Raw genomic sequence first — 26,656 nt, 5'->3', positions numbered from 1 at the left:
TCCTTTTCCTGCTGCTTGCTGGGTGGAAGAAGTGCCCTTCTGTTGGTAAGTTGCCCCATCCTCAACCTCTTCCCACTCTCTATCTCCCCAAGGCAAAGAAGGGAAACCAGGTGATTCTTTTGCCCCATGTGTTGGTCTCAGATTTCAGCTCTTTGCTGGAAGGAAGCACAGACAGGAAGGCAGAGAGAATCAGTATTTCAAAAACAGAATGCCGAGGAACAAACAGAATGCAATGAATGTCTTAACCCAGTCCAGTGAGTCAAGAGTTCGTTCAGACAGTCCAAGCGCATCAGCAGAAGGGGCAGGTCACAGGTTGTGCACACACCCCAGGCCTCCCAGCCTCAAGTTATGATAGGCTGTCAGCAGCCTCTCAGACCTTACTCTGTGAGGACTCACAGTCTTCTGCAGTCAGCAACTGTTTTGTTAACATGGTATGGTACACTTTAGACTGGAGCTCTCTTCCAGCACATTGTTTAATTGGCTCAGGTGAGCCAAGTGAGCTGACAAGACTGCAAGCTGCTATAACAACATTGGAATCTAAGCCCTGGTTTGTCTGCAGTTCCATTCCTTCCTGCTGGTCAGAGCTCTCTGCCTGTTGGACATCTGGCTGGGCTAAGCTCTCATCCAGCTGAGGCTAGGATGAACCTGGGAGTTCCTGGCAAGGCTTTTCCTCTGAGGAGTCCTAACTTACAGGACCTAGCCTCACAACATCTCCCCATGGCCCTGCAGCTAGCCATCAGAGTGTTCTTTGCTTTGCTCCACTCTCCCCCTCCTCAGAGGGCCTGGGGGGATCCAGCAGCCTTCCCCACTCAGCCTGGCCTTTGTGAGATGTGGGGGGTGGGAAGGAGACAGCCTACCCATGACTGTACCTACCTGGCCTGGCCTTTTGGAGATGTGGGGTGGGTGGAAAAGAGGTAGCCCACCCCCACAGACTTCCCCAAGTAGCCTGGCCATTGGGCAATGTGGGGGTGGGAATGAGGCAGCTCCCCCATGGCCTTTCCCACCCAGCCTGGCTTTTGGGAGATGTGGAAGAAGGGGCAAGAAGGAGGCAGCCCCTGGGGCCTTCCCTGCCTGGACCCGTCTTTGAGAAATATGGGGGGGGGGAGGGAGGAAGGTAGCAGCTCAACCCTTGCTGCCTTCCTGGCCCAGCCTTTGGAAGATGTGGGGGATGGGAAGATGGCAGCCCACTCTCCATGGCTGGCCTGGCCTCAGGAAGATGTAGGGTTGGATGGGAAGATGGGGACAGTAGTGATTTGTGTAGGCACTGTTGTATGGGGGTGGGGGTAGGAGGGCCAGTGTCCCTCCAAAACAACTGTTTTCTCCAGGAGAACTGATGCCTGCTTTCCCTCCTCCATTCCCTCCCACCTCTTTCTTTTTCTCTCTTTCATCCTGTCTTTTTCTCTTTCATCTTCCTGAAGGTTTCCAGCCCCCCACCTGGAAGTTGGCAATCCAACTGACCGCATATGGAAGAGGAGTCAGGAATCAAACTGAGCTCTTGAGATTAGAATCTGCTAATCTTTAGCCACTTCGCCACACTGGATCTCAAGATCGAGCAGGGTGAAAGAGAGCCAGAACCCAGGAAGGTCACAGGGCAGGTGTATGTGCTAGCACCCATTGTATTCCAGATAAACTAGTTGGCCACTGTGAACCAGGATGCTGGGCTAGGTGGACCACTGGTCTGATCCAACAGGGGTCCTCTTCCATTCTTATCTTGTGTGTATACATGGGTGGGACTAGGCTGACCACCACTGGTGGTGATTTAACAATCTATACATGAAGAAATAGCAAAGCTAGGACATATGGGACCTTACGTGCCAAAGCCTGAAGACCCTGCTGTTATTACCTACCTATGATCCAGACTCGACATCGTATTATTCTATGCTGATTATCCTGTGCTGTGCATATTATCCTGTGCTGATTCACTCTCAAGGACTACGGCCCCTTTGCCATTTCAATGCTTGATGATAGTGTGGTTTCCCTATCTGCATGCTTACACTTGGCAAGAGCAAAAACAGCATTAAGTGTAGTAGATCACGGAACACAAAAGCACAGTGTTCCTCCAGGATCCAACAGCTTCTGTCTCCTAAGGTAGCTTCATTCTGCTTGATAAATTTGGAGATCCCATATGCAAATAAACAAGAGCCCAGTAGCTAAAATTAACAACTGACTTAAAGACTCCAAATCCTCCTCAGAGGTCAGAGCCTCTTTAAGCAAGGGCTGCCAATTAAGATGTCTTTGCTAGTTAAGCCTATAGCAACGTGCAAGCTGTCACCACCCGGGAGTCTAAATCCCCATGTCAGTCCCAAGGTCAATGCTCCTTTCCTACCTGGGGGTAGTAGGAGACTGTGCAGGGAAGTTTCCTCATGCCTCAGGATCTCAGTGCATGCGACAGTAAAAGGGAACCAGCACAAGAGCACAAATATTTGAAAACCCAGGGACCGAATTACAAAAAATATTCCCAAGGATTATTTTCTCAGGCAAAGAACATTACTGGACTGCAACAGGAATCAGATCAGAATACATTTTCTACATAATCACCATTTGTCTCCACCATTCATTTTCTGAACCAACCTTGGACATCCAGACAAACTCGGGAGACCAGATGGCCAATCTTCATTTTAAAAGCAACAAGCAATGGAGAATTTGTGTGACACCCAGGTAAGCATTTGCCATTGCCCACTGCCTTTAAGAATTTGGGTCTATTTTTTGGCATGACTTTGATAGGCATCGCTACTTGGAAATTTTTAAGACAATCTAGCAACATACAAAGAAGTAGCCAAACCACTGAGAAATGTGTGTTATAAATAAACCCTGAAATAAGGCAGCTTTAGAATATAACGGGGATATCATTAGCTTATAAAGTTGTGCAATGTCCAAATAATTGTGGTTTGGGGTTTTGTGTTATTATACCACATTTGGCGATAGGGAATGGATGGCTCAGCGTTTGGATTTTACAGTTATTACACTGTCAGTTATGAAGTTACAATGCAGTTCCTGAATGCAGCTGAAAATTGGCGGTTCCATGAAAACGTTAGCCCTGGTCTTTGGGCACCTGTTGGGTGCGGCTTTTGGCTTTTCTGCATCAATGATTTTCTTTGCTTACATACAGAATAGTAATGATGTTTTATGGAAGTAAGAGGTCAACCACCAGGCAGACTGTTATAAACCTAGCATATTCAGTGTTCTTTTTCTCATAGGTATTTGATGTGAGACATTAATAATCAGCCCTAATACTAACTTTATTTGTTTTTTATTCATTTATCCAAATATTATATCTCCAATGAGGACCCAAAGGGTTCCCCCCATCCATTTTCTCTTCATGATAACTCCCAAACCCTAGTCTGATCTCTACCCTGCCTGGTGGTTGACCTCTTACACCCATAACACATTATTGAGAGCCAGCTTGGTGTAGTGGTTAGGAGTGTGGACTTCTAATCTGGCATGCCGGGTTCGATTCTGCAGTCCCCCACATGCAGCCAGCTGGGTGACCTTGGGCTTGCCACAGCACTGATAAAGCTGTTCTGACCGGGCAGTGATATCAGGGCTCTCTCAGCCTCACCCACCCCACAGGGTGTCTGTTGTGGGGAGAGGAATGGGAAGGTGACTGTAAGCCGCTTTGAGCCTCCTTCGGGTAGGGAAAAGCAGCATATAAGAACCAACTCTTCTTCTTTTTCTTCTTCTTACTATTCTGTATGTAAGTAGAGAAAATCATTGGAGCAGAAAGGCCAAATGCTAGCCAAAGCCTAGCAGGTGCCCAAAGATCTGTAGTGGTTCCATGAAAATGTTGGCCATGGTTTTATCTTTTGGTAACCCATTAATTTCCCAGACCAAAAAAAGTGTGCTTCCCCTTAAATTATACTTCATAGCGCTAATAAGTCAAAGTCACAATTGAGCTTAGGTGGGTGTAGCAAGCAGACCAGCTCTTCTAGCAGCTCATTCAGCATCTTAACAAGGCCTCCCCTGAAGGCAATATCAAGAATAAGTAGGGCAGAGGTTTATCAGAAACAGGGACCCCCCCCCACTAGTTGGGAAATATGAGGCAGGCAAGCAAGAAAGCTTGAAGACTGAATGCAGCAGGGAGGGAAGCTACAAGATATGTAATCTGGCTGATGAGTGGATACCTAGAGGGAATTTCGCAAGCCACTCTGACAAGGCCAGAATCGAGGGAACCCTCAGAATTACAACTGATCTCCAGACTACAGAAATCAGCTCCCTTGGAAAAAAATAGTTGATTCATTGGGCACTTTCTCTCCCCTCACCCAGTTCCAATCCCAAATCTCCAGGGATTTCCCAGACCACAGCCAGCAACTCTGCCTGCCGTACACAAGTCTGCCTGAAAAGCATTTACACACAGGCTAAAGCAAGGAGATCCAATGGCTGCCTCGGTGGGGGGGGGGGGGGGTGGCTAAAAGAATTATGCTGGAGAGTTAGAGATCAACATAGTCTTCCTATTGAGTGGCTCATTGTGAGAGGCACTGGTATGCACGCCATGAGGCTCCTAGTTTGAGTCCTAGGCAGATCATATCAGGGAGTTCCTGAATATGTTGTTGTGTTGTTTTAACTATACATGGTTAACTTTCATGCCTGTAACTGACTTCCCAGGGATGGACTGGCTGGATCATTGGTATCATGCAACATGGCAGTGGTTTTCATATGGGTACTACGCAACATGGCAGCTCTGCATGGGAAGCCAACTACTGTGGTGCCAGCTGTGCAGAGTCCTGAGTTTAGACAGTGTCACCCATGGCACCACCATAGTGTCTGAAATGCACTTGTTCTTCTTTAGGTCTAAATTCAATCTTTCTAGGAAAGGCCATCCATGTGTCAAGACTAATGCCTTTGAAAACCATCACCAACCAGATCACTTGGGCTTAAAACAATGAAGGGTTTAATGATCTCCCACACCCATTAGATGTTCAGAAGAAAATCATATTGTGGAGGGCTGTTTTGGGGGGCAGGGAAGATCACGGTCAGTCCCGAACACTGAGTGGCCCTGGCAAATAATCTTCTTTGCATTGCAGGTCCCCAGTGTGTAACTGAAGAGGGGATGCAGAGCACAGGGAGAAAGGCCGTTGAAATGAGTCCCACGGGAAGTCAAGACAAGAGGCCCCTTTTGCTGTGAGCAGGCTGGATGACCGATGCCAGCAGCGAAGAAGAGCGATGCACAAACCCATCGCCCACCCTAGATGAGTCAGACCCTGAATTATATTACGAAGAAGATGAAGAGGAAGATGAAGAAGAAGAGGAGGAGGAGGAAGAGGAAAAAGACCGTGAGAGTGACAGCGATTATTCAGATATCAGGAGTATCCTGTCTGAAGACTCTGTCTACCCATTCTATGAGCCAGATGTGTCTGAGAAGGATACTGACACAGAGCTCACACTGTACTGCTGCTGTGTCAAGAACGATGCTAGAGTTCTTCAACAGAAACTGGACAGCGGGATAATTCAGGAAGAAGTTATGGAACTAGACATCAATGGACGGGTAATTGGACCCTCAACCTCCAACACAGCATATAAGAGCTAGCAGCCTGAGATGAAAACAGAAGTCATGGCTCAGATGGGATACACACAAACTAAAAAGAGATATCCCTAAATGGAATGCAACTTCCACTTAGGTAGATGGAGCTACAGACGCAAATCACATGGTTCTAGAAACCGTCTTTAATTCTGTAGTTTCTATGAAGACTTATGGGTGACTCATGACCAATAATCATCCCAGCCATGCAGGGAGCTCACTTTGTCCTGCAGTAGGTGCACTGTGCAGTGATCCTCCTGTTGGCCTATCATGTAGCTAGATTGATCTTTCACCATGAAGTATGGCGAAAACCTGTCAGGTCCTGAATATTGATCTGATTGCATGATGGAGCACTTTGCCGCATCATGGACAGCTACTCTGTCTAGAGACAATTTTTGGCTTCTGTGTAAAGGATTATATAGAGCCATCTTATGAAAATGTAAATAACAATAAGGGGCCGATTACATGCAAAGGCTGCAGATCCCTGTATCAAAGCATGAGGCATTTAGAGGGAGGAGCCATTCAAAGTGGTGGGCAGGGCTTGGCGCTAAATCTAAAGCTAAGTTCCAGCAGTGGTTTCACTTTTTAGGTTTCATTTTTGCTCTTGTTGAAAAAACACCGCCTCTTAAATAATGCCTTTAAACATGCCTTTAAATAATTGGCTATATGACTGAGGTTCCTGAGCTCCACGGGAACAGAGAGAGGGGGAGAGAGAAGTATGTTTCCAAGAAATGACAAAAGTCTCATCAAGGTTCACCTTTTGCTCTTGTGCCTGTCTTTGGTTTCTGTAAAAGTAATTCTGGGTTATACATCTGCCTCCTTCTTTTGCAAAGCCATAATTACCAGCAGGATACTCAAAAGGCAAACATTTTAGGCCACATGTTCATCTACTGGGGGTGGCTTGATTCCCCATCTTCTTTTCCCCAGTACATTGCTCTTCTCCACTGAGGGAGTGCACAATTTTGCAGTTCTAGCTTCTTTCTACCTTGAGGCCCCTTTGCAAAATGCCCGCTCCACCAGAATGCCAATCCTTCTCTTGCTCGGCCTGTAGACTATGACACTTACATGGAATTTTCCATCCAAGTGGGCCATGGGAAGGGAAGTGGAGCCCATTGTGTGTAGAATGGACGTGAATTGGATGCTGTGACATCATGGGTTTCCTGCCATTGTTGTGCATTGCTAGATGACCTTCCATTCAAGTCTAATAGGGCCCAGCATTGGCATAGAATACCATGGTCAATGGTTGGAAGTAGAGATACTATAATGGGAACGGTTGGTGTTGCTACATTTGTCTTGATTCTATCAGTTATGTGGTTTTTGGCTTTGCTGGTGAGGGAATCGATAGTCATATTCCACGGGTGTTAGTCATGGCATACCAATGACCAGGACAAAGCATGGATCGATGGGATAATAGTCTGTTTCTTAAGCACCATATTCTTGACTATCTGGATCTTAACACTGGTTCCTCTTTCCTCCACAGAATGGCCTAATGGTGGCATCTTACAAAGGCTTCATAGACATTGTCGTCGTTCTCAGTAAATGCCCCTACTTAGATGTCAACCATCAGGATAATGATGGAAACACAGCACTCATGGTAGCCGCTCAGGCAGGTAGGAGACAGGCCGCTTCCGTGCAGAGGGCCCAGTCATATCCAGGAACATGGTGGAATTGGTGGGAGTCACAACAGAATGAAACCGCAACTTATTAAGAAATGGAGTTTTGTGAGGCATCCAAGTAAACTCTGTAATTCAGTAGTCTACCCTGAGAAATACTGAACTAAATATTCAACCAGCTTGATGTAGTAGTTAAGAGTGGTGGCTTCTAATCTGGTGGGCTGGGTTTGATTCCCTGCCCCTCCATGTGTAGCCAGCTGAGTGACCTTGGGCTAGTCACAGTCCTGTTAGGGCTATTCTCGCAGAGCCGTTCTGTCAGAGCTCTCTCATCCCCAACTCCCTCATAGGGTGTCTGTTGTAGGAGAGGAAGGGAAGGTGACTGTAAGCCACTTTGAGACTCCTGGTAATGAAAAACTGGGTATAAAAACCAACTCTTCTTCAAAGATATAGAAATAGTTGGAATACTGTTATACATAACAGAATGGCAGTGATAAAATGAGTGCAGGTTTTCTATTGTAAAGAATCCTTGATATATTATCTGACATTATTGTGAAACCTTCCACATTGGATGAGAAGGAAGGATCGGTGGTTAAGTTTATGTTGCAAAGGCCAAAGTTCAAAATAGCTTCAATAACCTGCTCTGGCAAGAATGCCATGTTTTAACGTATGATAGGCTGACATTGCCTATGGTTTGACATGCCAGTTGCCCTTGGCTCACTAATCATTATCAGTACTAATTGAAGTAGGAGGGCTACTGACTGGGAAACTGAGTCAAGCACATCCAGATGTGGCCAACCTCTTTGGTCCTCCTTCCGCCAAACTAGTGGTAGTGTTGTATTGCGCCATATGCTCTTGACACAGTTTGTGAGCCACTTTGGAAGTGTGCATCGCTGCATATGCATGCACACTCACACACACACACCAACAGCATTTCCTTTGCATCTCATCGTAAAGGAAATCTCAGTTTCATCATCAAAAAGATATATAATTTGCTTATAATCAGAAATGCTGAGATGCTACATTTACTAAGGAGAAAAACCTTGTATGCTGCAATTTTACATATACACCCAAAAGGTTATAAGAGTACACCTAAAAATATGAAGTGTGAATGCAGTCGTTTACTAACATGTATCACACAGCTACATTCACCAGCAGAGTTGCCAACCTCCAATCTCCAGGTGGCTGGAGAGCTCCTTCTATTACAACTGATCTCCAGGGGGCAGAGATCAGCCCACCCAGGGAAAATGGCTGCCCTGGAAGGTGGTCCCTTTGGCATTAAAAAGGTAAAGGTATCCCCAGTGCAAGCACCGGGTCATGTCTAACCCTTGGGGTGACGCCCTCTAGCGTTTTCATGGCAGACTCAATACGGGGTGGTTTGCCATTCCCTTCCCCAGTCATTACCGTTTTACCCCCCAGCAAGCTGGGTACTCATTTTACCGACCTTGGAAGGATGGAAGGCTGAGTCAACCTTGAGCAAGCTGCTGGGATCGAACTCCCAGCCTCATGGACAGACAGCTTCAGACAGCATTTCTGCTGCTTGCCATTCTGCGCCACAAGAGGCTCCCCTTTGGCATTATAGCCCATTAAAGTCTCTCCCTCCTCAGGCCCCATGAAAGGAAACATAGTTTAAGGACAATTTTGAACAGAAAACTAGCCAGCAGGAAATGGCAACAATGTCCCTGTTCTCTACATAGGGCAAACAAGTCAAACCTTCTGCCAAAGAATAACACAAATCTGACATAAAACATCACAGGACTGAGTAACGTGTAGGGGAACCCTTCAACCTTCTAGGGAAGGGACCTCAAATTAGCTGTTTTATTGCAAAGGAACTTAAATAACAGACTAGAAAGGGAGACTGCAGACATGCAAGTTATTACAGCACAAAACAATAGAATCCCCAGGACTCAACAAGGACATAGGTTTCTTATCTCACTACTTTTGCTAACCTTATTCAACTCTTATATCCACATTCCTTACAATCCCATCTTCTTTTTATTTAATTTGGGACAATGAGACTGTTATGTGATGTAAGTAAGTATGCTATTTAGAATTTAACTCTCTGTTATCAGGACGGGAGAACAAACTCAGCACAGCTTGTCATTTGTGGGGAATGCCTCCATGCTTGGGTGGAGACAGATGGGAGGAGCAACAAGTCAATTTTAATTACTTCTTTTCACAACTGAGACAGTGTCTGCCATTAATTGGCAACCTTCACGTTTTTCTTGCCCCACTGTTTTTGTGAACGACAACTGAACCCAAAGTACTGATTTGCTTTTCTAGCAAAGAATTATCATACTACATATTTTGCACGTTGCGATGCCATTTACTAATTTGCTACTCATTTAGTTTCCTCTTATATCTGTACTCCTAAGATCCCTGTTCCATTGTCTGAGGAAGTGTACATGCACACGAAAGCTCACGCCTTGAAAAAAAATCTTTGTTAGTCTTAAAGGTGCCATGGGACTCAAATTTTGTTCAGCAGACAGCTTTGCAGAAAATCACAGCCTCACAAGGCTACGTTTCATTAAAGAAAATAATGCCGGTGCTTCATGGCATGCAATATGCTGTTTGCCTCTGAGAGCTCCCTGAATGACCACCCAGGGGCACACAGATGTTTGTGTCTTGGAATAGAGGAAAGGGAGGAGAAGAGCAAGGCAACTTGGCAAATTTGCAGCTCACCCCAACCAAACTTTCGTCCAAAACCTGACACAGTTTTTCATTTTTCAAAGGATGTGTTTTGGATTAAAGGCAAGGTGTTCTTAAAACATCAAAAGTGAGCCCCCTTCCTGACACACAGCCAAATCAGCTTTTGATTAGGTGCTGCTCAGCTTGCAAAACTCAAAGAAAGCCAAGCTCATAGCCCAGCTGAAGCATTTGCTCTGAGTCCGCATTTACATAGGATGTCTATCTTCACTCATACTGAAAACATTATAATGCAGCACCATCCCCACAAGCCCATATTGCAGCTGCCCTGGGGGATTTCCAAAGGAATCAGCCAATCAAAGATTCCGAGAATTGAGATGAGTTTATGGAGCGTGATGTAGGCATGGAAATCTGGGGAAGGAGGGGACTTAATATGGGAAATATATTCAATTAGAAACCTAGAGAACATTAAGTTGTTGACAGGAAGTGTTCCAGTATACTACTGCAGAGAACAGGAGACTAGAGAGCCAGTTTGGTGTAGTGGTTAGGAGTGCGGACTTCTAATCTGGCATGCCGGGTTCGATTCTGCACTCCCCCACATGCAGCCAGCTGGGTGACCTTGGGCTCGCCACAGCACTGATAAAACCGAGCAGTGATATCAGGGCTCTCTCAGCCTCACCCACCCCACAGGGTGTCTGTTGTGGGGAGAGGAATGGGAAGGCGACTGTAAGCCGCTTTGAGCCTCCTCCGGGTAGGGAAAAGCGGCATATAAGAACCAACTCTTCTTCTTCTTCTTCTCTTCTTCTAGAGGTGTAAACACAATATTTATTTGTTTTAACGTCTGAAGATTCACAATGCAACCAATTGGGGAGGGACATTTCTTTCAGTCCCTTGAGCCTTTCTGTTCCTATGCATGAGAAAAGGACTGAACCCATCAGCCCTGTCTGCTCATGCCAAGGACTGGTGCCTCTGACAGCCTGACAACACAATCCCCGGCTGTAGCTGCACCATGAGCAAAGGAGCAAAGAAGAATTCAGATCAAAACAGCAGATTAGTTATTTGTTCCATTATGATGCATGAGCACTAAACGCAGGCTGAATTTTATTTCTGGAGAATGTGTGCATTCACAATGCTGTTTTCTCCCCATCACTATGCAGGTTTCTCCAATATCGTGACCTATCTTCTGAACTACTACCCAGCCCTGGAGGTGGAAAGGCGGGATGTCCGGGGTCTGACTGCACTCATGAAGGCTGCAATGCAAGGGCAGAATGACTGTGTCTCAGCCTTGCTCATGGCAGGTACATGACCCTTTCTTCACCCATTCAGGGTTTAAGTAATTGAATAACCATGATGGTCCTTAAAACAGCGCAACAGATATGAAAAAGGGGATAGGGAGGCCCAGGTCACTGAGTAGCACAATTAGGTACCTGTCAAGTCTCAGCAGCTATTGGGAAATCCGTTGCCGATCAAACCAATGGGGCAGGCTCCCACTAGAGCAGGGGTAGTCAACCTGTGGTCCTCCAGATGTTCATGGACTACAATTCCCATGAGCCCCTGCCAGCTTTTGCTGGCAGGGGCTCATGAGAATTGTAGTCCATGAACATCTGGAGGACCACAGGTTGACTACCCCTGCACTAGAGGCATGCCAGGTGACAGCAGAGGAAACAGCAGGGTGGCTCTTACACTCATCCTAGTACACGGGAGTAAACTGAGCCAAATTTGAAGCCTTTCTCCAGTCCAAGGAGCCTTCCTCTAATATAAGAGCCGCTCAGTCTGAAGGAAGACTTCTTAGACTAGAGGAAGGCTCATAGAAGGTAGTTTTGGGTACGTCAAGATCTGAGACAGCCAGGCTCTGTTCCAAGCAACCTTCCCAAGGAGAGTGTGGCTTTCTCAAGCTCTGGTGAGCATCACCTAGTTACGTTTTGCTGTTGCCCAGCACCTTCCCCTTGAAGAGATGGGAAATGGACCCAGGCATCCCCCATTTCCCTGGTGAAATAGTCCCACTGGGAGAAAAGCCTACCTCTCTTATATGCCAAATAGTGAGTAGGATTTTAAAGTACCCTTGTGCTGCTTTCTGGCAGCCATCCCAGAGGGGAACAGGGTGTGATCTTCAAAGGACCCTGCAAGTTGGGCATCTTACCCCACTTTCTAGTGAGACATCACTTGTCGTGCTGAGCAGACTCCCATCTCCCGGTGGAAGGACTGCTGGAGGGAGCTGTGAAGTGGCTTTTGCAGCTATTAGCCTTGGGGCTTGACCCACTCCAGCCACATCAGTGGGGGGGGGGTTAGAAAGAGACCAGTGATGAGCCTGTTTTCTGAGGGCCCACAAAAATATGTTCCCATCCCTGGATCGAGAGGAAGAGAAGAGCCCTCTGGATAACTGTTTCATTTCCGTTTTCAGGATAGCCCACATTATAAGAAGATACATAATCACAGGACCTCAGAAAGCGTGCAAAAGCGTGTCACTAACACATCCCAGAATACTAAAAATCAAAGGCTGTTGTTATCAGTGAATCAGTTCCAAAGCAAACTCGGCATGAATTTGTTCAAAATTGATTTTTCCTAAAGAAATATGGGCGCAAAAGAATCCCCAGGTTATTAGGGGGCTCACCTCTTGCCACCCCTGGGAAACTCGCATGATCTATAACCTCCAATGAGCCCCTTTATTCAGGAACAGTTCTGGTACAGAACGCCAGCATCCAGGTCCCAGGGAGACAGTGGAGCCTCCCTCTCCACCCTTTTGAGTTGCCGCTGGTGCCATCTGGTGGCGGTTATGAAGCACAACAGTCCCTTACTCTGTCTAAACTTCCATCCTTGGTTGTCATGTACCTATTGACTTCATTTGTGGGCCACTTTCTCTCCAGTGGAGACCCAGAGCCCCTTCCATCATTCTCCCGTTGCCATTTTATTGTACGTCCATCGGTGAGCGAAGGGTTGCCAACCTCCAGGTGAGGCCTGGGGATCACCCAATTTCATCTGATTTCCAGATGACAAAGATCAGTTCCCCTGGAGAAAATACACTGCCTTGGAGGGTTGGACTCCATGGCATTATGTCCTGCTGAGGCCTCTCCCCAAATCCCCTCCTCCCCAGGGTCCCCCTTCAAATATCCAGGAATTCCCAACTCAAATCTTCAAGTGGGGAGATGACAGATTCCGTTGCTCCCTATTCAGTTGACTGGTGTAATTAGTGTTCAGGAACAAGCAGAGTATAAGTATTTTAAAATTATGTGCACAGAAAACATTTTGCAAGCATCACATCTGACATACATAACCTGCAGATCAGGCACAATTGGACAGGATGGACCTATCCGGCTGGACACACCACCACAGCCTTTAGCAAAGAACTCATATACCCTATGGAATTGCAGTTCTTTCAGTTGCTACTGCTGTCTTGAACATGGGGAGGGCAGCTCTTGCATGAGCTCATGAACCAAGGAATACTCCCAAGGCGGTTTGGCCAAACAAGCTCTTCCATTGCCCTTCCAGATTTCACTCAATGGTGTGCTGACAATTCTTTTGTCCCAGCTGGGCCATGATGGTGACGAACAATATGTTCCGGCCATTTGATCACAAATGCATCTCACCATGCAACTCCTCCTAATGTGTGTTAAAAACTAGTGTGCATAATTTCAACTTGTGTTCAGATCACCTGTTTGCCACATGCATAGTGCTAAGGGTGTTTGTGTGGGGTGGGGGAATTCATGTACAAAAAGGGAATTCATGTGAATGAGGTCTTGTTTAGCTCTCCACCTTTGGGCTCACCCTGACAAGATGAAAAGCACTGGCTTTGGTCTGTCCATAACACAGAAATTGTAGGCAGGGACTTCATCTCCATTCCTTGCACAGAACCAAGGTGAAAGAGAGCCAGCTTGGTGTCATGGTTAAGCACAGCGGCCTCTAAGCTGGAGAGCCGGTCAGATTCCCCGCTGCTCCACATGAAGTCTGCTGGGTGACCTTGGGCTAGTCACAGTTCTCTCACAGCTCTCTCAGTCTCACCAGCTTTACAGGGGGTCTGTTGTGGGGAGAGGAAGGGAAGGCGATTGTAAGCCACTTTGAGACTCCTTCAGGTAGTAAAAAGCAGGGTACAAAAAAGCAGGTCTTCTTTTACAGACGGACCAAGACTCATAACTTTCGTCTTGTCTGCTCTGACCATCAAAATTCATCTATAAGCATTTTCTAAATGAAATGGATACAATTCTTGGACAGCTGGGAAGAAAGTTGGGTGGACTATACGATTCCCAGTAATAGAAGCTGGTACCAGCCAACGTGATAGTTAGCTACGGGTGTACAACTTTTAGACAGTTTATCTTTTCAGAACTTGATGGAATTGATTGGGGGGCTTTTGTCTTCAGGAACGGACTTTAGAGCAATGTGGTTGCCAGGAATGCAAAACGCATGGCCAATCAGGCGTCAGCAAATATACCCTATACCCAAATCCCTCACTGAGGGCCATGCTGTTCCAGCGATAGGTAGTCCCAAATGATCCATCTATGAGAGGGCTTTCCACATGTTTGTCCCTAACTTTTAACTTTTTGAATTTCCCCACCTTGCTGTCCCCAGGGCCTGCATTAATCTGCTCAGGGTTTGCAACACTTGCAGTTACCAGCTCCATAACCCGGAACACGGTGTAGTTCTTTCAGTTCCCTGGTGCAACAGAAGGAAAGGCAGCTGCACTTCCCCATCCTGTCATTTCTCCTGTACTGCTGTACCCCCCTCCACTCCACCTGTCATACTGAGTGGTGCTAGCAAGGGAGATGCTAGGGGTGATCAAACTGTGGCTCTACAATTCCGTGGACTACAATTCACATGTCCGTGGACTACAATTCCCATGAGCCCCTGCCAGGTGGCAAGGGCTCATGGGAATTGTAGTCCACAGACATCTGGAGAACCACAGTTTGGCCACCCCTGCGCTAGACACTGGGGCTGGGGGGGACACAAGCAGGAGAAGGTGTGAGAACCCCAGATACCCTGCCGTTCCAGTTTGATGATCTCAGTGCCCATTGAATACATGTTCTCCACAGAGCCTCCTGATCCTTCGCCCATCATCCTGTGCTCCACATAAAACCTCTCAACCTTCAAGGTCTCCTGAGAGCTCTGCTACAAGCACAGGGACCTGATTGTCCTCAGTGCCAGATTGTCTTTCAGTCGCTTCTCTTGCCTTCTTTCTCAAGTCTGTGGTAAGGGCTGCCCATGTGACCCTGTGGCTGCCATTTTGAAAAGCACGGCGCGGCCAAAGTGAAAAGAACAAAACTGGATATCTAACTCACCATTTACTCCTAGGTGCTGACCTGACAGCCGTAGACCCGGTGAAAAGGAAGACAGCGCAGGAGTGGGCAACCTTGACCGGACGTTTTGAAACCATCGTGCGGATCCGGGCCCTCCTGCAGCGCCCCTGTGCCGAGCAATTCAGCAACAAGTACTCCCCCGAATGGCCTGCGCTGCCCGACCTGGTGGCCCAGACTCTGGAGAAATCCAGGGCCGAGTGCCTGTCAGATAAAATCCTCGACATGTTCACGATCCGGTTTCCACGGGACCCCGAGCCGGACGGTGTGCTGGATCACATGGTGCGGATGACCACTTGCCTGGCCAGCCCCTTTGTGGCCCCTGCTTGCCGAACCATCTGTCCCGACAGTCCCCCAGAAGTGGGCAAGCAGAGACTCTCAGTGCCAGAGATCCTCCACGAGTACACGCCGGACCCTGATGCCAAATCCACGGCTGGCGGGTCTTCTTGCTCCAGCCAACTCATGGCACCAAACTGGGTCCTGGTGCCGTACAAACCCCACAGCACCATCGTGAAACTCCTCTCCCTTCCTTACCGCTTGCACCGCAACATCGTCTGCCCTGCTGGCATCCCGAAAATCAAGCTCACCAAGGCGCCCGCCCAAAAGTCAGAGACCCTGCCGCCGCCCTCGCCAGCCTCGACGAACATGCTGCAGTTGCCTCGGTGGCGATACCAGGAACTCAGGGAGGCGAGGAAGAAAGCCGAAACGGTGCCAGTGAAGCCCAAGAAGAAGGTCAAGCGGAGGAAGAGGAAAGGCAGGAAGACATCGTTGGGGGGAGGGGGGAAGGAACAAAACTAGCACCCATTTTGAAATCCAAGCTGCGTCAGAGGGCCACTTCCTGAGGCCTCGTGTTTGCTGGATGGAGAGCCCTGAAGGAGTTTTGCGCCTCCCGGACTCATGCACGCCCTTTTTGTCTTTGGGACTGAGGCACATGGGCAAATGCAGCTGCAGCCTTCTCCTCCATGCGGTTTTCTCCTCCTCAACCCGCTAGCCTCAAGCAAGGATTGGCTCCAATGCAAAACTTATGTGTAGCCCCCTGATTTTGCAAGCTCTAACCCCACACCCTTCGGAGCAGTTCTCTGCTCGGAATGTCCTCCTCCAAAAGTGACAGGAGACAATAGATGTAGCTACGGTTGCCAGGTCTCCTCTGGATGCCAGTGGAGGGAGTGGGGGGTCAAGCTGCCAGATCCAGGTTGGGGAGATCCTGGCAATTTGGGGATGGGGCCTGGGCAGGACAGGAACCTCAGTGCTCTGACAAATGTGAAGCAGGGAAAGAAACTGAGCTCACTCTTTGAATACTACATTCCTCTTCACACTTTTAGCTAAGTCTAACTCCCCCTTCCTTTCCCTCCAAAACATAAGTAGTCCTCATAGAATTCCAAAAAGACCCAACTGCAACTCCTCCATATGCATTCCTTCCATCTCACACTGTGTTGTGTTTGCTTGTTCTACTAGCTTGGACAAAAATTACTGACCGATTCTTTACCAAAAGGGAAAACTTCTTATTTCAGAAGTCTTATTTGTGTCTATGAGAGAATGTTTGCATGTGGTTTGCATGTAGGCAAGTTCACCTGAAAAAAGATGTTACAATTTAGTGCAAGAGCACCTCACAGTGATGTCACATCTTGGCTGATTCAATAGAGGTACTGCATAGAAGCTTCCATGTGCACTCATTATGCACACAGATGGTTCCGCACCGATGTCTGCTCAGGCTACCTCACATTTGTGGGTCTTGGCATATGGATCTGTTCAACTGCACCTTAAAAATCTCCAGAACAGGATCCCTGGGTCCCAGATAGCATACAGTATGTTCATGTGCTACAATCTCTGTGTCTGGACAGTAACCGGCTGTCTAGATCCTCCATTTTAAAGCGCTAGTTGGTGAATCCCAAAAAGTGGATTCACCAACCGATGTAGCGCTACTTACTGGAGAGCAACCAGCAAGCAACCAGCAGAGGGAAGTTATGGAGGCTAAAACACTCTAAAGGCGCCTGCCTCATCCCGTCCTCGCATCTGCTTCCCTCTCCCTTGTTCTCAGGGACGGGAACATTTTTTAAAAAATGCCTAACATCCTGGAGCAACGAATAGGCGGACAAGCGTGCAGGCAATGCCCGAAATAATTTTTTCCCAATGTTGTAGCACAAAGCATGGCTCTCTAAAGCCCCCCCACCCAAAAAAAAATTGGGAATGAGATTAATTTTTTTAATTATCAAGACTTGTGATTGCATTAGGGGTAGCATTCAAAAAGCGCTATGCCTCTAGATGCATCGGCATAGCAACGGAGAAGTATGCATTTTAAAAAAAGAAATTAGCAGTCATCGCAGGACCTTTAAAGCATGAAGAAAGGGGGTTTGCTGCCTGGCTTGACTGACAGGTGGAAAAGAGTCACTTATAAATCGAATTGCTCCCTTCCACTATTTCCAGCAGGCAATGTGGAGGGTGAGGAGTGCGAAAAGGCAGCAAAGAAGAGCGACATCAAAAAGGTGAGGAGTCGGGAGACACGTATTGGCATAATGCTATTTTTACTGATGTGTGGAAATGCCCTTCTTCGTCGTCATCATTTGCCACTGAATTACTCTTTGTGGATCAACCAGTTCAGTGACAAAGAATTTCTATAGTGTAAACAACGTGTAACTTCCGATGATATGTAGATACAGCCAAGGAAAGCCTGCATTTAACCCACCCCCCACCCTACATGCACACTCAAGCAGGTAGAATGGACTGCACCACATCATCTGCAAATAGAAGACACTATATTTTTATGCTCCTTCATAGAGATCCCAATCCCTGCATCTAGAAACCTAGTAGATCAGGCATAATAGTTTCTGCCTTACCCTCTCCCTCACAGTGAGTGTTTGTTTTTTTGACTCCTGGAGATTTTTTTTCCACATTTAATCATGCAATTCCCCACAAGCAGCATGAAGTTTAACCAGCAACTTCAATATTCTGCCATTTCATTGCAATGGACATATTGACCCAGTTGCCATTTCTCTGCTTAACCCCAACATTATCGTGAGAATAAAATGGAGTAATTTCATATGTGCTTCTCTGAGCTTCCTGGATAAAAGGCAAATATTCACACGCAATAAATAATGAGACTGAAAGCACACACTTCTTTCCCCTGGTTTGTGTTCAGATGTAGTGCAGTTAATGGCTGCTTCTACATGGGGATTTCCCCCCCAATTGAACAGTGCAATGCCCAGCTGTTTTGGGAAGCATCCACATGATGTCAGGCCAAATCCAGGTACAATTCTTGGGGCTCCTAGACACTAGAGTTCCTTGGAAGTTGTACCTCCAAATACTAGCCAGGGTTGACCCTGCTTATTTTCCAAGATCGGGTTTGCCTGGCCTATCCATGTCAGGGCTAACAAGATGAGAGAGGCAATGGTGTAGTGGTTAACAGGGGTGGCCGCTGATCTGGAGCACCAGGCTTGATCCTCCACTCCTCCACATGTAGCCAGCTGGGTGACCTTGGGCCAGTCACAGTTCTGTCAGAACTCTCTCAGCCTCACTTACCTCACAGGGTGTCTATTGTGGTGAGAGGAAGGAATGGCAATTATAAACCGCTTGGGGACTCCTTCGGGCAGTGAGAAGCAGGGTATAAAAACCAGCTCTTCTTTTTCTCCTGTTGGGTCTACAATGACCAGGGCAAATGGAAGAGGAAGGAATCCTCTGACAAACCCACCCCCAGCCCAATATCCAATCTTAATTTTACAAAATACTGTTAACTTGAAGTGGTCACTCTGTGCGCATGTATTAATAAACACAATCTCAGGGCTGGCAAGGAGTCGTATTTTCTTCAAAGGGTTTGTTAGCAAAGGGCTTCCCGTTATTTTGCTTCTGAGAGGAAAGAAATGTGACCCACAATGAGAGCAACTACATGGAAAAGAGAAGTGGAGCCTTAAAGACTTAAAAGAGGGACATCACGCCTTCCCTCCACATATCCGAGGAAGAGAGCAGTGGCTCACAAAAACTCATATTGAAAATGGTGTCAGTCTTCAAGGTGTTACTAGACTTTTGCTTTGTTTTGTTGTAAAAGACTGGCCTGGATACCCCTCGTCGATCACACAGAAAAAAGGACAGGATTCCTGTACATCTAACAGTGGCATAGAAGAGAGATTTTGCCCCCTAGCGGTATGGCTTGTCCTTCTTGTCATCCCTTGAGGGCTGCCTTCCCTCCGCGGAATCCAGGCAGTCATTTGAATGATACTCAGAGGCCTTCTGCATGATCCATCTATGCACAGTGGGCGATTACTTCAGGCAGGGCCTTTTCAGCACTGTACTAATGGAGTGTCCTGCCAAATGGTGTTTGTATTGCCTTCTCATTATCTGTTAAGGTTGCCAACTCCAGGTTGGGAAATCCTTGGAGATTTGGGTGTGGAATCAGGGCACAGCAGAAGCTGGAAGGGGAGGGAGCTCAGCAGGGCTGTAGAGCCACAGAATCCATTCTCCAAAACTACCGTTTTCTCCAGGGGAACTGATGTCTGTAGGCTGGAAATCAGTTGTAAGTTCAGGAGATCTCCATGATTTACCTAGAAGTTGGCACCCCTATTTGATGTACATTTAAAACAGAGAGCCAGCAGAGAGCCAATGTAGACTTCTAATCTGGCAAGCTGGGTTTGATTCCCCCCTCCTCTTCCGCATGCAACCAGCTGGTTGCTCACCACAGCTCTGATAAAGCAGTTCTGACCAAGCAGGAATATCAGGGCTCTCTCAGCCTCACCCAGCTCAAAGGGTGTCTGTTGTGGGGAGAGGAAAGGGAAGGTGATTGTAAGCCGCTTTGAGCCTCCTTTGGGTAGAGAAAAGTGGCATATAAAAAACCAACTCTTTTTTTTCTACCTCACACGGTGTCTTTTGTGGGGATAGGAAAGGGAAGGCTACCCTGACACTCCTTCCACTCGGAGGCTTCTTCGGGTAGAGAAAAGCAGCATATAATAACTAACCGTTCTTCCTCCTCTTCTTCAGATCCCTTCCAGATCAAGTTTAGGTCTCTATCTTGTGGCATCAGGTATACCTGTTGGAATTTCACAGCAATATCTGGCTGCTGCTTTTCGTTTATTTTGCATTTCTGTATTTATAGGGTTTTTTTTTTTAATTGTACTGATTTCTTTGATTTGGACCATTACAATTGTACTCTATGCTGGAGATCTGTTCTGGATCGAAAGGCAAAATTTAAATACTGTAAATAAGCAATCAAATGTAGGGGGCACTGCCTCAATGGAAATGTCTGCCTCTACAAAAGGGTTCAATGTAAAAGAGTCTTTGTTCTCCCTTGCATCTCGCTGCCTCAGGCACAGGGAGAAGATATAGCTCCCCACATAAATAACAAAAGGGGAGCTTAGATGTGCAGTATTCATTTCCACCCCAATACAAAATTCACAAGGCACACTGCAATACATCACCAAAGAACCAAAAATATAACAAATAAATAAAATAATACCAGCCATTAAAAACACTCTTTCATCACTCTGCCTTTAGGCTTTAGAGTGGACTCCAGTTTGATGGGGCTGCCCCCCAAGGTGGCTCTAAGGAGAAAATGAAGGAGGACTACCAGGGTATTGCGGTCCCCATAGATGAGCAAATCTGGGTATTATCTTAAATTAATAAACTTAAATTAAAAAAAACAATAACATTCTTCAAGAGATAGTTTGCTATATTACAACATGGATGACACAAATAAGACTTTACAAAATATGGCATAACAAACCTTACACTTGTTGCCCAGTTGCCTGAATTGGGTCCCGGAATGAACCATGAATCTCTGCTCCCGGGTGCTGCCTGGCTCAGTCTACCAGGCCTGGCCGTGGCCACTCTCATTCCTGCTCTGTGACAGTCAGGGCCGCAACTGCAAACAGCACCCCCAGTGGCAGGGAGGAGTCACTGGCAAACACCGGATGGTCTCCCTGCTCCTAGGGTTGCTCCAGCCTGGGCAATTCCTGGAGATTTGGAGGTAGTGTCAAGAAAGAGGATTTCATGAAGCCGCAGGAGTTCAGCAGGTATGTGATGGCACAGACTGCACCTTCTAAAGCTGCCATTCCCTTCAGGGAATGTGATTTCTGTAGTCTGATCAGTTGTCATTTCAGAAGATCTCCTGTGTGGGGGGGGCATACCATGGTTTAGAACAGGGGTAGTCAAACTGCGGCCCTCCAGATGTCCATGGACTACAATTCCCAGGAGCCCCTGCCAGCGAATGCTGGCAGGGGCTCCTGGGAATTGTAGTCCATGGACATCTGGAGGGCCGCAGTTTGACTACCCCTGGTTTAGAACAGCCACTTTCAAGCTTTTGACCATTGAGGAGCCCCAGAACTGGGCTGGAAGTGATCTCTACTGTCCATGCCTCCCAGCCACACTCAAGGAGGACTGAGGGGGAAGAGAAAGGAGGCAGTGAGGCAAGAATGGGTATACAAGCTCCACCTCCTTTCCCAGGCACAGTAACCATGCAAGAACGCCACCCCCAGGTCAATGGAACTGGTCAATTCCCTACTTTAATGGCAGTGTTAGGAATAACTTGTGGCCAAGTCCATTAATGGAGGCTATAGGGGAAAGGTTAAGGAGCCCCTGGGGAGCTCTTGTGGAGCCCCAGAGCTCCAGGGACCCTGGTTGGGAATCCAGATCTAGAAGATGCCACTCAAAAGATCCTGCAATGTCCTGCCACTGATGTGCATACATCAGACAATGGAACACAGAGCAAAGCCTCTGAAGATGACATAAATAAACAAATGGGCTATTTTCATAATTGATTACATGGCTTAGTAGTCTTTGTTTTCACCATTATCACCCCCAAAACTCTACCTCCTCAATTTGCAAAAAGTCACTCATCTGCTGACTATTAAGAGTTAAAAACTGCCACCAAAACTTTTCCATTCAGACCATTAAGTTGGCTGAAATGATTAACACGACTGGATGTATGTCTGGGGTTCCCACCAAGCATTTTTAGGTGGTGGATTGGGCCAGCTGGGGCTTTTGCCCAGCAGGACTTCTAACTGAAATCTGATTGGCTGTACAGATTTTTTGTACTCAAGGATCTTCACTGTGTAATTTCACTGTGTAAGTAGTATGCAAGATTTTTTTAAAAATAAAATGTCCACTTCAAGGTATTCAGTGTAATAAAACATCTGCCTGAAATGCTGAATTGTTACTATTAGAGATATGTATGACCTAATTCCCTGGTGTTTTGTGACTGACTCCACCCCGTGTAGCTGCCATTCTGTGGTTCCACCCATCAGCTTCTGTTAGATTTCCAAGGGTGCTCACAGGTTGAAAAAGGTCTGGACTCCTGGTGTTGATGGATGGATGTGTAATTCATATGGGGTAGGAGATTTGCCAGGCTGCTCTTGCCTCTGCTCTAAATTCTTTGGTTTTAAACTCAGTGATTTGCAGTGCAATTCACTTTCCTGGGAGTAATCCCACAGAGTAATATGGGACTTACTATCTGAGTAGATATGCTTAGGATCGTTTCCGTAGTTTCATTTTGCAATAATGCCTTAATCCTTTACGTTAAAAAAATACTGTTTGTTAAAAACCCATTTTATAGAAATTTAGAATCCAATGTTACCTTTACAAGAAATATTCATAAGGTACTAACTGGTTCCTGACTCTAGGCTTCTTTCTCCCTATCTTCAAAATACAGCTCAGCAGCAATGTTCTGCTATGGTGGTCACACAATGTACAATGAAACACACATTCCCAAAGTTGTTATATGTGCCAAGAGAAAGTATTTTAAAAAAAATCCAGACTTTTCCAAAGTATCTCCAAGCAACTATTAATGTTAGTGTGAAAACAACCAGAATACCTCTCATGTGAACAAAGGACACCATTGCATGAATCTCTGGAGACTTTTTTGCATCCTTACGAAGTTTATAGTTCTACTACTGTGTACTAACACAGTGATAGGCCCACAAGAAACATCCTATTGTTTTCCACCACAAATCAAAGTCAATGAATAGAGACAGAGAATTTGAACTAATTTTTACAGTCAGTTGTGCTAACACAAGAGGCCAGTAGATGTGGCACCAGGGTAGAGTGTTGGAGAGAGCAACTCAGCATGCCTGGATATGGGGGGGGGGGGGCAACATCACTCTCATTGTGTCTAGGTGTCATCTCCAGGAGTGGGATGCCTCTCTTTGTCTTAATCTAGGAGCTGCCCTCTCATCCTACTCTCTCTTGCTTACTTTGTCCTCTCACTCGATATACATGGCCTTCCATGGAGACACATGTCTCTGCAGGTCCCTCCTGTAGATACAATGCCCTCATTACTCCCATGCAGATGATGCCAGACAAGCTGGCCATTTGTGATAGGGAATCTACACTTTAGATTAGGGATGATTCTACACTTACTTTGTTTTTTTCTGTTGTGGATCCTGAATTCAGATCAATTTGAACTCGGATCTTCCTTTATTTCCCCCCCCTTAAAAACAGACTTGATTGGGAAAGCTCAGAACAGAGAGAAGAGCCAAGCACAGCAGGAATCTCTTTCTTTCCTTCTTTTCTTGAAGGGGGGGTGGTGGTGGAAGAACTGGAGACAGCAGAGGAGGGGGAAATAAATCCAATAGGCAAATCACTGCTAAGAGAAGTTAGGGCTTCTGGAGTGTAGTCACTAAGACAAGCCTTGCAACCAGGAATGAGGAAGTCATTGAATTGACACCCTGGCCAATCAGGGAAGACTGCATTGCTACAAAACATGGAGAAGGAGTTAATTCCCAAAAGGCAGAAATCTGCACACTTACTGATGGTGATTTTTCAAATATTGAGGCTTATATCTACTTCGGTATATCGCAGCCGAAAGGTAGGGTCATTCCGGATCAATCATGCCTGTTGCAGAGGGAAAATTTAAAATGCCCAAAATCAAAATAGAAATCGAATTCAGTGTAGACAGGAGGGATTTATTCAAGCTGGGAGTGAGTAAAAAGCCCTGTGCAGACTATACCCTAGTCTCTTTCTTTTCTTTTGATGCAACCTGAATGTGAACTGCTTCTACTTTTATAAATGAAAGCTTACTTGGGGAGGGGGAGCAATATACATGCTCCTATGACTCCTATGACTGGGCAAACTACTATATCAACCAACATTCCCAATAAAGAGTACTAGACAAAAAAACAGTGAAATCTGGGTTCAAAATCTTAACATTCTCCATCATTCTATTTCTTCACGGGGTTGTTGTGAGGCTTTCGGAAGACAGAAGCCTGCACATCACCTTGAATGCCTTAGAACAGGGCCCTGGATATTTTGAGCTTGTGGGCCCATTAGGAAATCTGACATACAACGGGTTCCCTTTGGACCCCACTGCCCTCTCCCAAAGTTACTTCATGACTGTGCAGAGTACCTGCAGGACGATCAATTAAAAGGGATGGTTGGATGTCAGACTTCACCCTGCTTTTTGTGCATCTCCATTTCCTTTGCTGTTTTCTTCCTAGCCTAACTTCCCCAGCACAACTTGCATATGGGATGGGGGCGTGCGACACATGGATGCGGGAAATATCTGCTGTGTACACACTGTCCTAGTTTGTCTTCAGCGTCTGGTGAAGAAAAGGAAAGGGAGACGCTGAGAATGGGAATGATTGAGAGGACGCTAGACACTTTTCCCTCGTCAGTGAGGCAGGGCCAAACAACGAACGACCAAAGGCAGCCTTCTCACATGGCTGCATAGTGTCCACAAAAAAGCAAGAGGGAGGACGTCTTCCATTACATTTGGACCACTCTACCACATTTATTCCTTCCTATTTTCCTTCTTCCGGGCTTCAATACCAAAAGAGAACCAGGAAGAAAGAAGAGGGCCTGCAGCAATTGAGGGAGGGCAAGGAAAATATGGAAGGTTCAGCATCTTCCGCCGTTAAACGTGTCTCGAGGTCCAACAAGCTGCAGAAGGAGGAATTATTTAGAAGAGCTTGTGAACATCAGACTGCCACCATTTTTTAAAATACATGTCTTTGTTAGTTTTAGGAATTTTTAAATGGTACATTGTTTGAGCTTTTGTGATGAGGTCCACTTGGTTCGATGCAGTGAAGTGAATCCACAGACTTGTTCTCTTGTTTTTGCTACAGCAGACAATCAACTCTACCCCACTGGAATTTGTTGCTGTAGAAGTTGGGAGAATACTAAACTAATTCTGTGATCAAACTCTCTAGAACAAGGGTCCCCAACCTGAGGCCCGCAGACTACATGTGGCCCCTGACCTCTTTCTGTGCGTCCTCCCAACCTGCTTGTCTGCTGCTATCACCCTCAGGGGGTCCCCCCCCCCATACTGTTCTTCCTGCCCCTAAAGACACCATCTACTGCTGTTCCTCCTGTCCCTTTCTTACAAAAAAGACAATAGCAACATTGTTTTGGTTTCCATGGTTCCTTCTGTCAGCCTGCTCTTGTTCTTATCCTCCATAATAGAATTTTGGCCCTTTTAGGTGCTTTGCTAGCTAGCAAAGCTCAGGCACCCATGCCACACAGCTTTTTAATTCCCCCTCTCCATGAATTACCATGCTGAAGCTATGCATATATATAAGGAAGGTCAAGTTGCTGTGTGAATGGGTTCAGGACATATCAGGTCTACTTTTGCAACAAAAAAAAGTGGAAAAGGGACAGTAAAAGGCCTGGTATTCTTGCTTGCTCCTGCCTCTCCTCTCTTCCTCACTCCAGCTAGGAGTCTTCTTATATTTCTCTTATTGCAGGAGCCAGTGAGTGGCCCCTTGAATACCAAGGGACCAAGCCCTATGAAGATAGGTTGAGGGACTTGGGAATGTTCAGCCTGGAGAAAAGGAGGTTGAGAGAGGACATGATGAAAGGTTGTCATTTGGAGGAGGGCAGGATGCTGTTCCCGTTGGCTGCAGAGGAAAGGACACGCAGTAATGGGTTTAAACTTCAAGTACAACAATATAGGCTAGATATCAGGAAAAAAATGTTCACAGTCAGAGTAGTTCAGCAGTGGAATAGGCTGCCTAAGGAGGTGGTGAGCTCCCCCTCACTGGCAGTCTTCAAGCAAAGGTTGGATACACACTTTTCTTGGATGCTTTAGGATGCTTAAGGCTGATCCTGCGTTGAGCAGGGGGTTGGACTAGATGGCCTGTATGGCCCCTTCCAACTCTATGATTCTATGATTCTATGAGTACTCTCTTAGCAAGGAAGCTTATGGCATTCCCCTTTTCACATCTTCTTGGCTGTTCTCCTCCCTCTGGCTACCATTTTACTTCTCATGATTGAGGCTTGGCTGGCAAGCAGTGATGTGTATGTGCACCCTGCATATAATCTGAAGCCAACTTAATGGCATATTCTTTGTTCCAGGTGGAAGGCTGCCCTCATTCACTCTTTCTGTCTACTTGCACTTTTTTGGATGCCCCACAATTTTTAACGTATTAAAATTAATAATGCTCCTTTTGCGAGGGCGAGGGGAAGCCAGCAGGAGAACTCACCATCGGGGAAGGCTGCTTCTCCTGGTGTGCGGTGAGTCCCCAGCCAGGCAAGGTGAAGCTGGGCCAAGCAGCCAATGGGGAGCCGCACAAAGTGGAATGACACTCGGTTCCTTCGCGGCTCCTGATTGGGCCCTCCGAGTTTTTATCCTGGACAGAGCCCGCCCTTTCTCCTCCCCCTTAGGGCTTACTCTTTTATTTATTCCACTC

At 46.6% G+C, this 26,656-nt stretch overlaps 1 protein-coding gene across 1 annotated transcript; it reads left to right on the top strand.

Annotated features, from left to right (window-relative positions):
* The first annotated feature begins 2,303 nt into the window (after window positions 1-2,303).
* On the top strand, window positions 2,304-20,719 carry ANKRD33 (ankyrin repeat domain 33). Its single transcript, XM_077328611.1, has 5 exons — window positions 2,304-2,658; window positions 5,022-5,482; window positions 6,996-7,125; window positions 10,929-11,069; window positions 15,052-20,719. Exons 2-5 carry the CDS (start codon window positions 5,132-5,134, stop codon window positions 15,849-15,851), a joined length of 1,422 nt encoding a protein of 473 aa, XP_077184726.1. The 5' UTR covers window positions 2,304-2,658; window positions 5,022-5,131; the 3' UTR covers window positions 15,852-20,719.
* The last annotated feature ends 5,937 nt before the right edge of the window (window positions 20,720-26,656 follow it).

This window comes from Paroedura picta, chromosome 3 (assembly GCF_049243985.1).
Source record: "Paroedura picta isolate Pp20150507F chromosome 3, Ppicta_v3.0, whole genome shotgun sequence".
NCBI lineage: Eukaryota > Metazoa > Chordata > Lepidosauria > Squamata > Gekkonidae > Paroedura > Paroedura picta.
This window is presented reverse-complemented; position numbering and strand designations above follow the sequence as displayed.